The sequence below is a fragment of the Lepidochelys kempii genome, chromosome 1, assembly GCF_965140285.1.
Source record: "Lepidochelys kempii isolate rLepKem1 chromosome 1, rLepKem1.hap1, whole genome shotgun sequence".
Classification (NCBI taxonomy): domain Eukaryota; kingdom Metazoa; phylum Chordata; order Testudines; family Cheloniidae; genus Lepidochelys; species Lepidochelys kempii.
The window spans coordinates 328,046,453-328,060,815 of record NC_136380.1 but is presented as its reverse complement, the minus strand read 5'-3'; the positions used below and the strand labels follow the sequence as shown (position 1 = coordinate 328,060,815).

The window sequence follows — 14,363 nt, the reverse complement described above, 5'->3', positions numbered from 1 at the left end:
GCCCACCTTGATTATCATACACACTGTAAGGAGAGTGATCACTTTAGATAAGCTATTACCAGCAGGAGAGTGGGGTGGGGGGAGAGAAAGCCTTTTGTAGTGGTAAACACCCATTTTTTCATGCTTTGTGTGTATAAAAAGATCTTGTGTACTTTCCACAGTATGCATCCGATGAAGTGAGCTGTAGCTCACAAAAGCTTATTCTCAAATAAATTGGTTAGTCGCTAAGGTGCCACAAGTACTCCTTTCCTTTTTGAGAAAATACATTCTGCCCCAGAAATGCTGCAGTTCCACCTTTTGCCCACCAGAGGCTGCTGTGGTGCCAGAACAGCTGGCAGCATTCATGCTGCAGGCTGTTCTGATGCCATAGCAGTTTCTGGTGGGCAAAAGGCAGAATTGCAGCACTTCTTGGGCAGAATGTATTTTCTGTGGGAAAAAAATGAATTCTGCCTGTGCGCAGTGACACAGAATTCTCCCAGGAGTAATATACTGAGAAAAATGGCAGGCAAGTAGAGGATAGACAGACTGTGCATGGAAAAAATTGGAGAAAGATGGACTTGGGACTCTCAGTGATAGATAGGCTGGAGAGTGCACATTTGAGGTGGGCTGCATATGTGATATTAATTGGAAAAGAATGACAAGCAAAGAAAGCTTGGGGAGAAGATAACAACAAGAAAAGATGTGGAAGACTGAGGATATGATGGAAAGACTCTGTCAAGAGAAGTTAGAAGAAAAAAGGACTGGAACCCCAAGACCTACAAAGCCGCTATGAACTGGAAGGAATGGTGAAGATTAATGGGTACCTCCAAACATGTGTAAATCGGAAAAGGCATCAAGAAGTGAAGTGAGAAAATTTTTACCTTAGTTCTTTCAGGCCTTGAAGTATAAGGGCCTGATTCTGCCAGGTGCTGGTCAACTCCAAGATGCTGAGTGCTCTTAATTCCTGTTTAATTCAACATTTTTCAGGACTGAGCCCATAATCCTTATATTTGCAAGTTTATAGTGCAGACAGTTTGGACAGTTTAATTATTTGCAAACAACAGTCACACTGACTAAACATACTGTTAGTCTGATTAAAAAGAAAGAAAATGGCAGCATAGTATATTTGTGTACAAAAATGTTCATGGTAGATTTATGTCATTATACTTCAAAATATTTATACTGAACTAGTATTTATTATATTTATTTAGCCATTCAACGATAAAAGAACCTTATTGTTTTTGATAATTGTTCCACAAACTTACATGAAATTCACACAGCCTGTTCCTGCAGGTGGAGCAATCCAAATGAAACTGAGATTTGTCGTTGGTAGATGACTCACATGAGATGCAACCACACTGCACATAAACTGATTTCCAAACTGACGATCAGACATAATTCCTAAGAGAAAGACAGAAAGGTATGATAAAAAGCAGTATATTTCAATGACTCATTGCAATGTTTTAATAGTGTTATGTAATGTATCTACATCTACAACATTTTGCTTTCGTGAATCGATGTTGCTCCATTATCTTCACAGATTTGAACAAATTAAGGATCTGGCCCATAATCTTTAAAAGAATGCAAAAAACTCTACCAACAAATTTAACACTGTTTATAAGAGTTCTATCACTTTAAAGTCATTTGCATTTTGTTGTAACAACTTTTTATGTATTTTTGAATGTGGGTGTCTTACATAAACAACTCTTTGGAATTCACTGTAGTTCATCATTAGATAAAAGAATTGTATCACTAAAACAAAGCAACAACAGTAGCAGGCAGCAACCTTTTTTCGACTCAGATCCCTTTTGTTGTTGCTTACAAATTAGTGCACAGTTCCATTATTTTTAACACCTTTGAGCTTGCTCTCTGAAGTAACTGGAATTGTTCCCTGAAACTAAAGGCATTCTTACTCAACTGAATTACTACATCTTTAATCTTTTATACATGGTACATTAAACAGTAAATGTTTAAACTGTCCTTTATAATGTAGTTATCAAAAGCAAATACCTTGTTTCTCATTACTTGCTTCAAATATTGACCCTTCAACTCAGAAAACAGTCACATTGACTAAGCATATTGTGAGTCTGATTAAAAAGGAAAGCAAATGGCAGCAGTACATTCATGTATAAAAATGTTCATGTTAGATGTTATGTGATTATACTTCAAAATGTTCATACTGAGCTAGTATTTATTCTCAGTTCTATTTATTTCAGTTCTGATAAGAATAGATACCACTGGCTCTAGGCTTCTTTGACAAATGTTTTGAAGTACAATTCTTATGAAATGCAACTCTAGCAATTATGCTTAACCTCTTACTTGCCTAACCAACAATGACCAAGCATAGAAAATAAACAAAAATCCCCCTTGCCATTCTCCTGAGAATTCTAGATCTTCCTCAAAAGCGAACAGATGACCTTTGCAACATACCCTACTGATTCCAGCTATGTGGGACCAGAGATGGAGTGATTTTTAAAATGGGAGACCTTCGTGAAGAATACTCAGCAGCATCCTCTCTATTAAACCAAGTATCAGATGCGTAGCTGTGTTAGTCTGTATCCACAGAAACAACAAGGAGTCCGGTGGCTCCTTAAAGACTAACAGATTTATTTGGGCATAAGCTTTTGTGGGTAAAAAACCCACTTCTTCAGATCCATGCATCGGAAGAAATGGATTTTTACCCACGAAAGCTTATGCCCAAATAAATCTGTTAGTCTTTCAGGAGCCACCGGACTCCTCGTTGTTTTTATTATACCAAGGGAGCTCCAACTTGACTATCCTCAGAGATTGCAACTGTTGTTTAGAGAGAAAAGTGGTCTCTCAAGTAAATCATTTAGGGCTTTGTAGATCAAAACCAACACCTTAAAATCCACTCAGGAGGCAACAGGCAGCTAGTGCTTATCATGGACAATGACTCAGGGCGAGATACACAGCTTAATAAGTGGGCTGACAAATTCTGCACCAGCCAGAAATTCCAGATAAATTCAAGGAATAAACCTGTGAACAGTAATCTAGAGGTGACACTAAGGCATGGATGATCATAGTTAAGTGTATATCCGTAACAAATAACCACAACCTTCTACCCAGAAACAGATGGTGGTGGGGGGAGAGGGTGGAGGGGAGAGAGAGGGAAATACCTTTTAGGCCATTATTGCAACATCTAAAAGCAGCAGGGAATTGACCAGGCTCCCAGATTGTGAATTTGAGTATTAAATACTCGACACACACCCCCTCAAACACAGAGGCACAGATTATCCTTGACATATAGATTTGCAGATACTAATACCAGAAGGCATCATTATAATCATCCAGCCTACCCATAAGTGGCACAGAATTTCACCCAGTAAATCCTAATCAGCCCTATAACTTCTGGTTGAACTAGAGCATATTTTTTAGAAAGAGACATCCAATATTGACTGCAAATGATGGAAAATCCACATACATAAATTGTTCTATTGGTTAATTATCCTCACTGTTGAAAATGTGTGCCTTATTTCCAACCTGAACGTCTATAGCTTCAGCCTCCAGCCACTGGATTTTGTTGTGCCTTTGTCTGCTAGGTTAAAGAGCACTCTAACCAGAGCTGGATGACATTTTTGAACCAAAACTTTTTTGGCAAAAAATGAAGATTTAATGACATCAGAACATTTTACAAAATCATGTCAGTGTCACTGAACTATTTCAGTTTAAAAAACCCCCTACAAACTGCCCTTCAAATAAAACTTCTAACAAAACCAAAAATGTTTCATTTAGACATTTTCAAAACAAAACATTTTTGTCTATTTGAAAAGGCTTTTTATTTTGAAATTTTGTTTACATTTTATTTTTTTTAAATCTAAAAAAAATAAACATTTAAATGAAACTTTTCATTTTGGAATGAAGAAAATATTTAAAATTGTTTATTACTTTTCAATTCACTGAAAATTTTGAAAAATCTGGTTTTGGGTTGACTCGAAAAGACCGCCAGCAAACCAAAAAATCTGTTGTTCAACCACCTCTACCCTCAGCTATCAGAAATCTTCTCCCCATGTAGGTACTTTGTATACCATCAGGTCACCTGTGACAGAAACTAAATAAATGAGCTTCTTTAGTCTTTCACTGAACAAAAGATTTTCCAGACCTCAAATTATTACTGTAGCTCTTTTCTAAGCCCTTTCCAATTTGTCAACATCCTTTTAGAGTGTTGACACCAGAACTGGACATGGTATTCCAATATGGATCTTACTAATGCTGTATACAGTGATAATAGCACCTCCCTATCTCCATCCCTGCTCATACACACAAGGACCATATTAGTTTTTAGCCACCACATGGCGCTGGCAGCTCAAATCCAGTTGGTTTACCCACAATGACCCCTAAGTCTCTTTCAGAGTCATTGCTTTCCAAAAATATAGTCTGCCATCCTGTAAGTGTGACATACCGGTAATTTCTTTGTTCCTAGAAGTAAGATCTTGCATTTGGCTATATTAAAGTGCATCTTGTTCAAGTGAGCTCAGCTTACCAAATGACCAAGATTGTACTGTAGGAGTGACCTGTCTTTATCATTGTTTATCACTCCACCAATTGTTGTGTTATGTGCAAATTTTACCGGCAACATTTTTCTTCCAGATCATTGCCAAATACATTTAACAGATCTCCGAGATCCCACTAGAAAAATCTCCATAGGATGATTTCCCATTTACAATTATTTTTGAGATCTAACTTGGGTTTAATTCACTTCCAATCATCTTCATGAAATGAAATGGGGCTTGCTGCAGAATTCTAGCACTTTTGTGCATGCACCCACACCCACACACACACACACAACATGCACACTTTGACCCCTGAGCAATTTTCTCAGTTTTTTTTTGAAAGTGCTAATTACACTTTTTGATAGAAAGGCTTTATGGTTTTATCCATTGTTGGAGGAGTCTTGTGCTTTTCCCCCCTCACTTAACCTCCCCCCATCCTTTCCTGTCTACATTAAATCTCTCTCACCATACTGACCTTGATAAAAGCATCTTTTAAAACAAAGGTTTCTTTGAAATCTTTATCTTTGTTATCTTTGGACTTCTTCCCCAGTAATTTAAAGTTGGAGAGGTGCCAATTACATCCTCTCAGTTTCCTAGCCCTCCTTATCCCCCGAGGCTATGTCTACACTACAGGTACTACAGTGATCCACCTGCAGTGCTGCAGACCAATGGAAGGGCTTTTCCTGTCGCTGTAGTAAATCCACCCCCCAAGTGGTGGTAGCTAGGTTGATGGAAGAAGTCTTCTGTCAACCTTGCAATGTCTATACCGAGGCTTAGGAAGGCTTAAGTAAGTCACTCAGGGGTGTGAATTTTGGGGCATTGATCTCACGAATTGGGAAGAGCTGGCTGGCCATAGACTGCAATGGCCTCACATCATACATGAAGCCTCAGTCCATTTTAAAGGGAATTGCCTTGCTCTAAAGGCTGAGAAACGGCAGAGGAGGAAGGAATGCATACAGCATCCCAGCCAGCATTGTGCTTTCTCCAAGCAACCACCTGTCATATATGTAGAAAAACCTATAGAGCATGGATTGGGCTCCTCAACCATCTTAAATCTCATCAGTGACCTTTCCCCCTCTGGCAGACATCATCCTTCTATCAAGGGATAGCCAACGATGAATTTTTCACAACCCTGAGCGATGTAGCTAAGTCAACCAAAGTTTTAGATTTAGACCCTACCTTAGTGGACAGTCTTAGAGCCTAGATGTTAAACTGTGAGAGACATTTTCCCTGACTACATAGCCACTTCAAAGAAAGTCTGGTTGGCAGTTTTGAACTTGTCTCTTGTTCTTTCTAACACTTACGCTACTGATGAGATATCCAGGCTGTTACAGCTTTCTGCATATGCTTGCTCTTATACATTTGTGGTTACATTTCATTAAAAGCACCTGGCCCTTGTGTGGAGTTTTTCCTTTCTTCTCCATATATGTATTTAATATGTGAATCTGAAATCGACCGCCAGGGTAATTCAATTTTTAATTAAAACAAGATCTGTGCCACAAAAGAAGTATTCTTTTCCATTGGCATTAGGCTTAACTCAATTCCAGCTTCAGCCCCTGGACTCAGTTTGAATCCGTACTGGCAGAGTGCTACGAGCGCACTGAGAGGGCCACATCCCCTCGGGGTGGCTGCATTGTGCACATACCACTACTTGCCTCCAGCCCGGGGGTGGGAGTCCGTGCCTCTGACCCATTCCCACACCCTTTGAGTCAACTCCTGTTCTCATGAAGTCCCTGTTAAAAATCCCCACTAACTTCAGTGGTGCAGGATTGGGTCCTTAGAGTTGGTGTTCGGGAGGTGGTAGCACACATGCACAGAGATCCCGCACAGTTGGAAGTGGAACAGCTCTCCCCTGGCTGACTGGCAGTAAGCTGTAGACCGCTGGTTCTCAATCTTTTGTATTGGTGACCCCTTTCACACAGCAAACCTATGAGTGTGACTCCCCTTAGAAATTAAAAACATTTTTTTATATTTAACACTATTATACACGCTGGAGGCAAAGCTGGGTTTGGGCATGGAGGCTGACAGCTCCTGACCCCCCCTATATAACAAACTTGCAACTCCCGAGGGGGAGGGGTCACAAAACCCAGTTTGAGAACCCCCTGCTATAGACTTTAAATGGATCAATTAAAAGAGTAATAGCACTCAGAGTAGAGACGGACAGAAACCCCACTCCCTTTGAAAGCCAAACAGAAAGTGGGAGAAGATGAAGATCTACCACCGCACATCCTTTAACGAGTTGGGGAGGAGTAGCAGTTTGGGGAACCTGCTCCTGTCCCATCTTTTCTTCTGTAGCCGCTTCCTGAGGGTTACTGACATCCCTGAGCTTTGGGCACTTGACCGTCAGAAAAAGCATATAATACACCAAGCACACACAACATCCTCAGAGTTTATTTTTATGCTTTTTAAAAGGAACCACTTTGCAGTGACTTGGAAAAATTCTTAACAATGAAAAAGCAACTCATTCAATTTTTCCACAGAAAATTTTTATTCATTCTTTAGCATTTCTACTACTTTCTATAAATCTCCAATTCTATTTACTTACAGTATCTGTACTCCCTGGGATTAACTCCATTAGGGAGGTTGGCATCCTCAGAACATTTAAAAAAAAACCCAGTATGTTGCAAATTTAGCAAAATATAAACCCCCTTCCTCAAATGTCTTACTGTAGCTTAACAACAAATCACTGTGGTGAAAATAATGAACATGGGGTGGAAAGGATTAGAAAAAATATTTTAAAAATTCATGAAAATAAAGGCACAGTGAATATTTCCCACTTGCCTCCAATGTTCTTGTGTTCCTCTGCTATGAAAAGCAACAGCATTTCACCTCCTGATGGGAAACCCTCTTCCCAAACAGAATGCTGGCTCAGTGAGTGAAAATAAACAAGCACAAATATAAAGGAGGCTTCCACTGCAAACAATAAATTAGAAATAAAAATAACTAATTATACAACAGTTCTCAAAAAACAGTGAATGGCTGTCTCATAAATATAAAGGGAAGGGTAAACCCCTTTAAAATCCCTCCTGGCCAGAGGAAAAATTCTCTCACCTGTAAAGGGTTAAGAAGCTAAAGGTAACCTCGCTGGCATCTGACCAAAATGACCAACGAGGAGACAAGATACTTTCAAAAGCTGGGAGGAGGAGGTCTGTGTCTGTCTGTATGATGCTTTGGCTGGGGACAGAACAGGAATGGAGTCTTAGAATTTAGTAAGTAATCTAGCTAGGTATGTGTTAGATTATGATTTCTTTAAATGGCTGAGAAAATAGCTGTGCTGAATAGAATGAATATTCCTGTCTGTGTGTCTTTTTTGTAACTTAAGGTTTTGCCTAGAGGGATTCTCTATGTTTTGAATCTAATTACCCTGTAAGGTATCTACCATCCTGATTTTACAGAGGTGATTCCTTTACTTCTATTAAAAGTCTTCTTGTAAGAAAACTGAATGCTTTTTCACTGTTCTAAGATCCAAGGGTTTGGGTCTGTGGTTACCTATGCAAATTGGTGAGGATTTTTACCAAACCTTCCCCAGGAAGTGGGGTGCAAGGGTTGGGAGGATTTTGGGGGGAAAGACCTGTCCAAATTATGTTTCCCAGTAAACCCAGATAAAGTTTGGTGGTGGCAGTGGCAATCCAAGAGTAAAATATTTTTGTACCTTGTGGAAGTTTTAACCTAAGCTGGTAAAAGTAAGCTTAGGAGGTTTTCATGCAGGTCCCCCCATCTGTACCCAAGAGTTCAGAGTGGGGAAGGAACCTTGACAGGCTGTATGCATCCCACAAACAGCTTCTGACACAAAACAGTCCTTATTTTAAGGCTGTGGGGTTCCTGGTCCTAGGACAGTCAGTCTGAAGGGACCGCCTGGAACTGCAGACCTTTGTAAGCCAGTCCCAGGACTTCCAGGCTCCAGCATCATGACAAAGAGAGTATGAATCCAGCAGGGAGTCCTGGGGCTGGCTTGGCCCCTGCCATGAAGCGGGTAGCCTAGCAGCCCATTAAGCCCCGGTTTCAGTCAGGTCTCCACAGACTGGCAGGCTTTGTGCCACAAGACTGGGAGCTTAACAGCAGTGGCATAAAAAGGCCCCTAAGGGCCCTGGTACAATAGGTTGGGGTCCTCCCCCATCCAGCCTCCTTATCCTCCACTCCCCAGGGCTGGGGACCTGCACGCAATTTTCCCTGGCAACCTTCCTTGGGAGCCACTCAGCTCAACCACAGTGGCACCCAGACACCCCCTACCTGCCTGGCTTCCCACACTCTCTACCCCTGACCTGGCTCACTGACCAGCCCCCAGCATCCATCACAAACCCCAGTGCACCTCCTTCCAAAACCTTTCTGGATGAGCTCCTCACTGTTGAAGTAGTGGCTGGAGGGCAAGAGGTGGTGGTGGCCAGGACAGGGGCCAACAGCTATCTGGCCAGCAGAGCACACAGGGCCCAAAGCACCAGCAGTGGCCAGGAGCAGCCCCAAGCGATTGTTTTGCCAAAGTGAGTGTTTTGTCAAAACATTTAGCTCCAACGATTTGCCATTTTCCGATATAACTTGGTGAACATTTCCAACCTGCTCTATATAGCGTTCTAATAGCAACAGGAGAGGGAAGGCAGGAAGTGGGGGCATGGATCCTTATCTCTTGAGTGACCCACATGGAGAAGGATGCTGCACTCTATAAAGGAGAATAGCCCTTGGGTCCTGAGGAGTTTGGGGAGTACCTAAAGAACACTAAAGAGCCCACAGAGATTCACATGCACTCCTACCATAATTTACAAAGTCATAGGAAAGTCTTTGTATTAGTCATGAGTCATATGTGTATACTATGTAACATTGATCAATTGGAAATAAAGTTCTAAAAAGCAAATTTTTTAAAAAATATTTCTTTTGCACAGCTAGATTCATGGCATACTCCCCAAACATTTTGAAGATTAAATCAAAATTCTAATTGCATTTTATATGCTACATCAGGTAGCAGAAAGCTTAGAACTTGGTTTTTATTTAAACCAAATATGACAATGAATGAAAAGGTTAATATTAGATAAGAATGTAAAATGAAAAACCCTAGGTGTTCTTGTTACTTCTGAGCTGGGAACCTTGGGCATCAGGTATATGTGCTCCTTCTCAATGACATATTTCGGAGTGACAGCCAAAGGCACAAAAATGAAAAATTCTATAAAATATCAAAAAATGACGCTGTACATGTCTTGCTCTTCAAAATCTCTCCTAGCTCTTTTGGAAATTATTTATTGAAAGTCAGACTCTGTAGATTTAAATGTACACACAAAGTGCATAGAAACAGTATTTATTGCAAAATGTGTCTTTTCATTGAATACGATCTCTGTTTATCTATGATGGAAGAAGTAATGTTTTATTTCCATTTTATTACTGCAATTGAAGAATATTTCAGACCATTACCTTAGATCATTATCAACCATTTTTCATGATTCAGAAACCTTTGCTTTATAATTCTGTAAGGCAGTAGGAAGGAAATTAAAATCCTTCCTGAGTAATTTTTTGTTACATAAATATGCATTTTAAAAAAGAATGTAAGAATTCTGTGCTAATAAGGTTCTCACTAAAAGGGCTGCTGTGTGTAAGGAAACTTTTAGTTGCCTTTTTTTAAAAAAAACTATTAAACTATAAAAACTATTTTTTAAAAAAAACTACATCCAAATACAAAGTAAGGGCCTCCTGCAATCCTTACTCATGTGACTACTCTCATTAAAATAAATGGAACTACTCACTTAAGTGCTACTCAGAGTGAATAAGGGTTATGGGATCCGGACCTAAGTGAACTGAACACTCAAACCTAAAATATATTGCTGCTGATTGATTTTTTTCTGGATGGTTACATGCTGCTTCATGGGAAACACACATATCTAGTTTGATAGAATGTAACAGACTTCTAAAGCACTTCCTGGTTCTTGCAATCAGCTAAGGGTCAGCATGATTTTATAAATTATTGAATATTATGAAAAAAGAATAGCCTAGCAATTCTGGCAGATGCAGTCTTCTACCCATCAATATACAAGCTTTACAGTGAAACCTTAGGATTATTTTACTGTTATTATTACTCCTCCATTATTAAACAATAAAGCCTTTCAGTGCTTGTGGTGATGTGAAAAATATTGCCCATAAGCTAACATGAATTTTGTGAAAGAGGTGAATAAATGGACAACAGTTTAACTGATTCTGTAAGTAAAACCTTTAACTATTCTGTTATCCAGAAACAAACCAGGGCCTAAGATAGAGTCAATGAATCCACTATAGGTGAATCATTACATCTGTGTGAATCAGGTTGCAGGACTTTTAATATCTACTTTATAATCTTTTATTGGATATAAAATTATAAACATTATCTTAATATACATAAAAACAATAATTTATTAGGAGTTCAACTCCCGATCCATTACATATTTGGGATTCAGACATGAACTAGAGTGAGCCAGATTGTGAATACACTTACAAATGTAGTGCTTTATGACCATGCACACTGACTACAGTAGTAAGCAATTTGCTTGGAAGGGTTTGCAAGAATGAGCCCATAATATACAGATTTAACAAATTTATTCTGAAACATTGAAAATTCTGCTTAATCTCTTTTTTAATCTCCTGCTTTTAAAGGACTGTTAAAAACTTACTCAGAGGCCTATTGTCAGAATCTGCTTGGGGGTACATTTTCATTTCACAGATTTATGAATAGAAGTCCCAATAAACTTAACAGAAGTTACACATTTAGAAATTCCAGTGCACAGGGAGGTGAATCTACCCTCTACTCTGCATAATTCCCCAAAACACTGAATGAGATCCCTTGTGTAATTTGTGATGTCTGTGTGAGTTGAAGGACAGGTTTGTGGGGATGCTGATACACAATGTACTGGCAGTTTAAGTGTGTTCACTGTCACTGAGGTGAGAGAATGATTTACAGCTGATGTGTAAGTGCTCCTTAGAGAACAATATGACATAAAATGCTCTAAGGCAAATGGATTTAACAACAGTAAACAGGAACCAGGAGTTAATATAAATAGAAAATGTTAATAAGCTATCTTACTACTGAAGTCATAAAAGAGAAAATTCACTTTTCAAAGACTTCCACAGGCCCCTTCACCACAGCTGCCAACTTTCACGTGGTAAATAAGCACCTTGGACTATCACAATAAGCCAAAATTCAAGCTAATCCCATTTCAAAACAAGGCCAAAACAAGCCAAGCCCTAAGAACCCCAACACTTTATGTGACTACATCCCTCCGGCGTGTAGTCTGGGACTGTGGAGGGCCCGCTGCGTACCCCTGACTCTCTCCCCACTTTGCCCCTGGTTGCCCCCCCTTATCCCTGCTTGCCAGGACCTGATAAAAAAAAGCAACAAGCTACAACAAGCAACAAGCTACAAGTCAAAAACTACCCAACAAGCAACTCACAAGCCAATTAAGCCAAAAACAAGCCCAATTTCTGCGTTTTTTTCATGGGTTTGGCATATCTGCCCTTCACCCACTTTCTATTTTTAAATGCATCCTTACTCTCTTTAGCATACCAGCTTTCTAATGCTGTCTTTTACTATATCTTTTGCTCATAAAAATCTGTTAGACGGACACCTTCATTCTGCACTGCTGGCTTCACAGGTCTTACTTAGCGGGGTATACTCTTTTGGAAAAATGGCTGTTTTATATTATATCTCTGGTTTATATTAATTTCTCCATTTATATAATTATGGTAACTGGATCCTAAGCCCTTCATCAGTGTGAACAGCTTTTGTGCAATTTTCTCAAAACTTTGCATTAGCCTAAATCTTTTCATTTTGTAAGTTTTAAAGCTTCTCCTAGAAGCTCAAATATCAGACATACTATTTGGTAGTTTTTGTGTCCGTGACAAGTTTGACAAAGAACCTCTATACTGTCAGAGGCTCCAGAAGTAGCCCCATTGAAGATAATATACCCACTCACATGAGTAAAGATTACTAATGTTTGAGATCTACAGGTGAAACAAGCTGTATAAGAGATAGTTATTATTATAAATGTAAGTATTTGCTGGAACAGGACTACTAATAGCAGTAAATGAATTCTGGTTTTGTCTAACTTATCCTCTGAACCTTCAAATATGTTACAGATACATCAAGGTTAGTTCACCACTTCTATAAGATTATTCTCAGAGACGAAGGATTTAGCATGATATAGCATAAGGCATACTGAAAAGGAGGAGTTTACACAGCAGTTCACGTCAATTCAGTTGAAAGATGGACACTGGTATAGTTTAATAATGAAGATGATATTTTTCCTCTTGTGAAAAAAGGGAAAATACATAAAAGTTCCCAAACATCTATAAAATTGAAATTAAAATCCAAAAGAAAACCTGTTGAATCAGCACCACTCTTGGCTGCAAACGGCCAGATTCTCAGTGAGGGGAAATTGTTATGCTGTTTTACTCTAGCTGTGAATCTGGTCCCATGTATTTAAGACAAAGGGGGAGAAGATGCGGGGAGGAGTGGAGTGAAAATATGTATTGGTTGGTTCAATGGAGCAACTTCTATTCAAACTGACAGTTTTCAGGAGTTCTCTTGTAGTTCACATGAACTACTGTAGATGAGTACAGATCAGAACGCAGTGTGAAAGTGCCATAATTACTCTGCTTTAATAAGCCTAAAATATATTGTTGGTTTTTTCCCATCTGTAAATGAGAACCTATAAAACTCACAGTTTATGTAGTAATTTTCTGCTCTGATCAACAAATTTTCTAATGCTCAGGCAGTACAGTGGGAGCAGAAACCTCCCTCAAATCTGTAGGGGTATGTCTACACTGCAATTAAAAACCTGTGGCTGGTGCCAGCTGACGGGCTCGGGCTAAGGGGCTGTTAAATTGCGACACAGATGTTCAGGCTTAAGCTGGACCCTAGGCTCTAGGACACCCAGTCACGTGTGTCTAATTGCAGTGTAGATACATCCTCTCTGACTTCTACACCTGGGCAGAAGATGTGGGAGGGCCAAAGGAGGAGTGGCCAGAGTTCAGTGCATTCTGGTTACCCACAGCTGGAATGCTGACATTTTTATTAGCTTTGCACTGTATTACTTTTACTAATCAATAATGCATCAGATATTTGTTAGTATTTAAATTAGCAGTTTACTGGAGGAAACAGTGTTTGAATACTGGTAATGCATATTGAGGTACTTATCAGATTGACCACAGACCATTGAAAATAGAACAGTAAACACTAAGGATAAAACCCACAGAATAGGACACTTCCTGCCCCCTCACTTGAAAGTAATAACAAAAATCTTCACACCAAAGGAAGCAAAAATAAACAAAACCCAGCAGGAAAACAATCAAACCCTCCCCATTCCACAGCACTGCTGATAACATTCTCATTAGTAAGGAATACCATATATATCTGCTATAATGTCCTTCTGGCTGTATTATCTATATTAATGGACATTTACTACAAACAGAAAACCTTAGTATTATGCTGCTATTTCCATCCAGCATAGCACACAATCAGTTAAGGAAAACAAGAGGGCAGAAAATAAAGTCATGCTGCATTTCATACCTCTGCTAGAAACATATTAAGACTTAATATCAGCAATCCCAAATATGCAAAAGCAATTCCAGATCAGATATGGGAAGGGAAAATAAAATAAAACTCTCAGGAACAGACATCCTTTTGTAAATGATCATACAGTATAGGCAGTCATTTAAAAAGAAGCCCATTGTTAATGGAAAGCTTTGTGCTCCAAAGCGCACTTTATGACTGAATCTTAAGAATTAGACTTGGTGGGCTAGGTCCATCCCATGGCCAACATGTTTAGGATTTTTAGGCATTATATTTGAGTGTTTCATCCAAACTACTTTTAAATTCTTCTAGCTATGGGTTTTCAAACATATCCCACCTCCCAGTTATGAGGG

General features: G+C 39.3%; 1 protein-coding gene across 2 annotated transcripts in view; it reads right to left on the bottom strand.

Moving 5' to 3' along the window:
* Window positions 1-14,363, bottom strand: part of RELN (reelin) — a 456,663-nt gene that overhangs the window by 335,191 nt on the left and 107,109 nt on the right. For both annotated transcript variants that reach the window (XM_073328520.2, XM_073328521.2), the window contains exon 3: window positions 1,245-1,380. In XM_073328520.2, coding sequence (XP_073184621.1) covers window positions 1,245-1,380 — 136 coding nt within the window. The remainder of the gene's footprint in view (window positions 1-1,244; window positions 1,381-14,363) is intronic.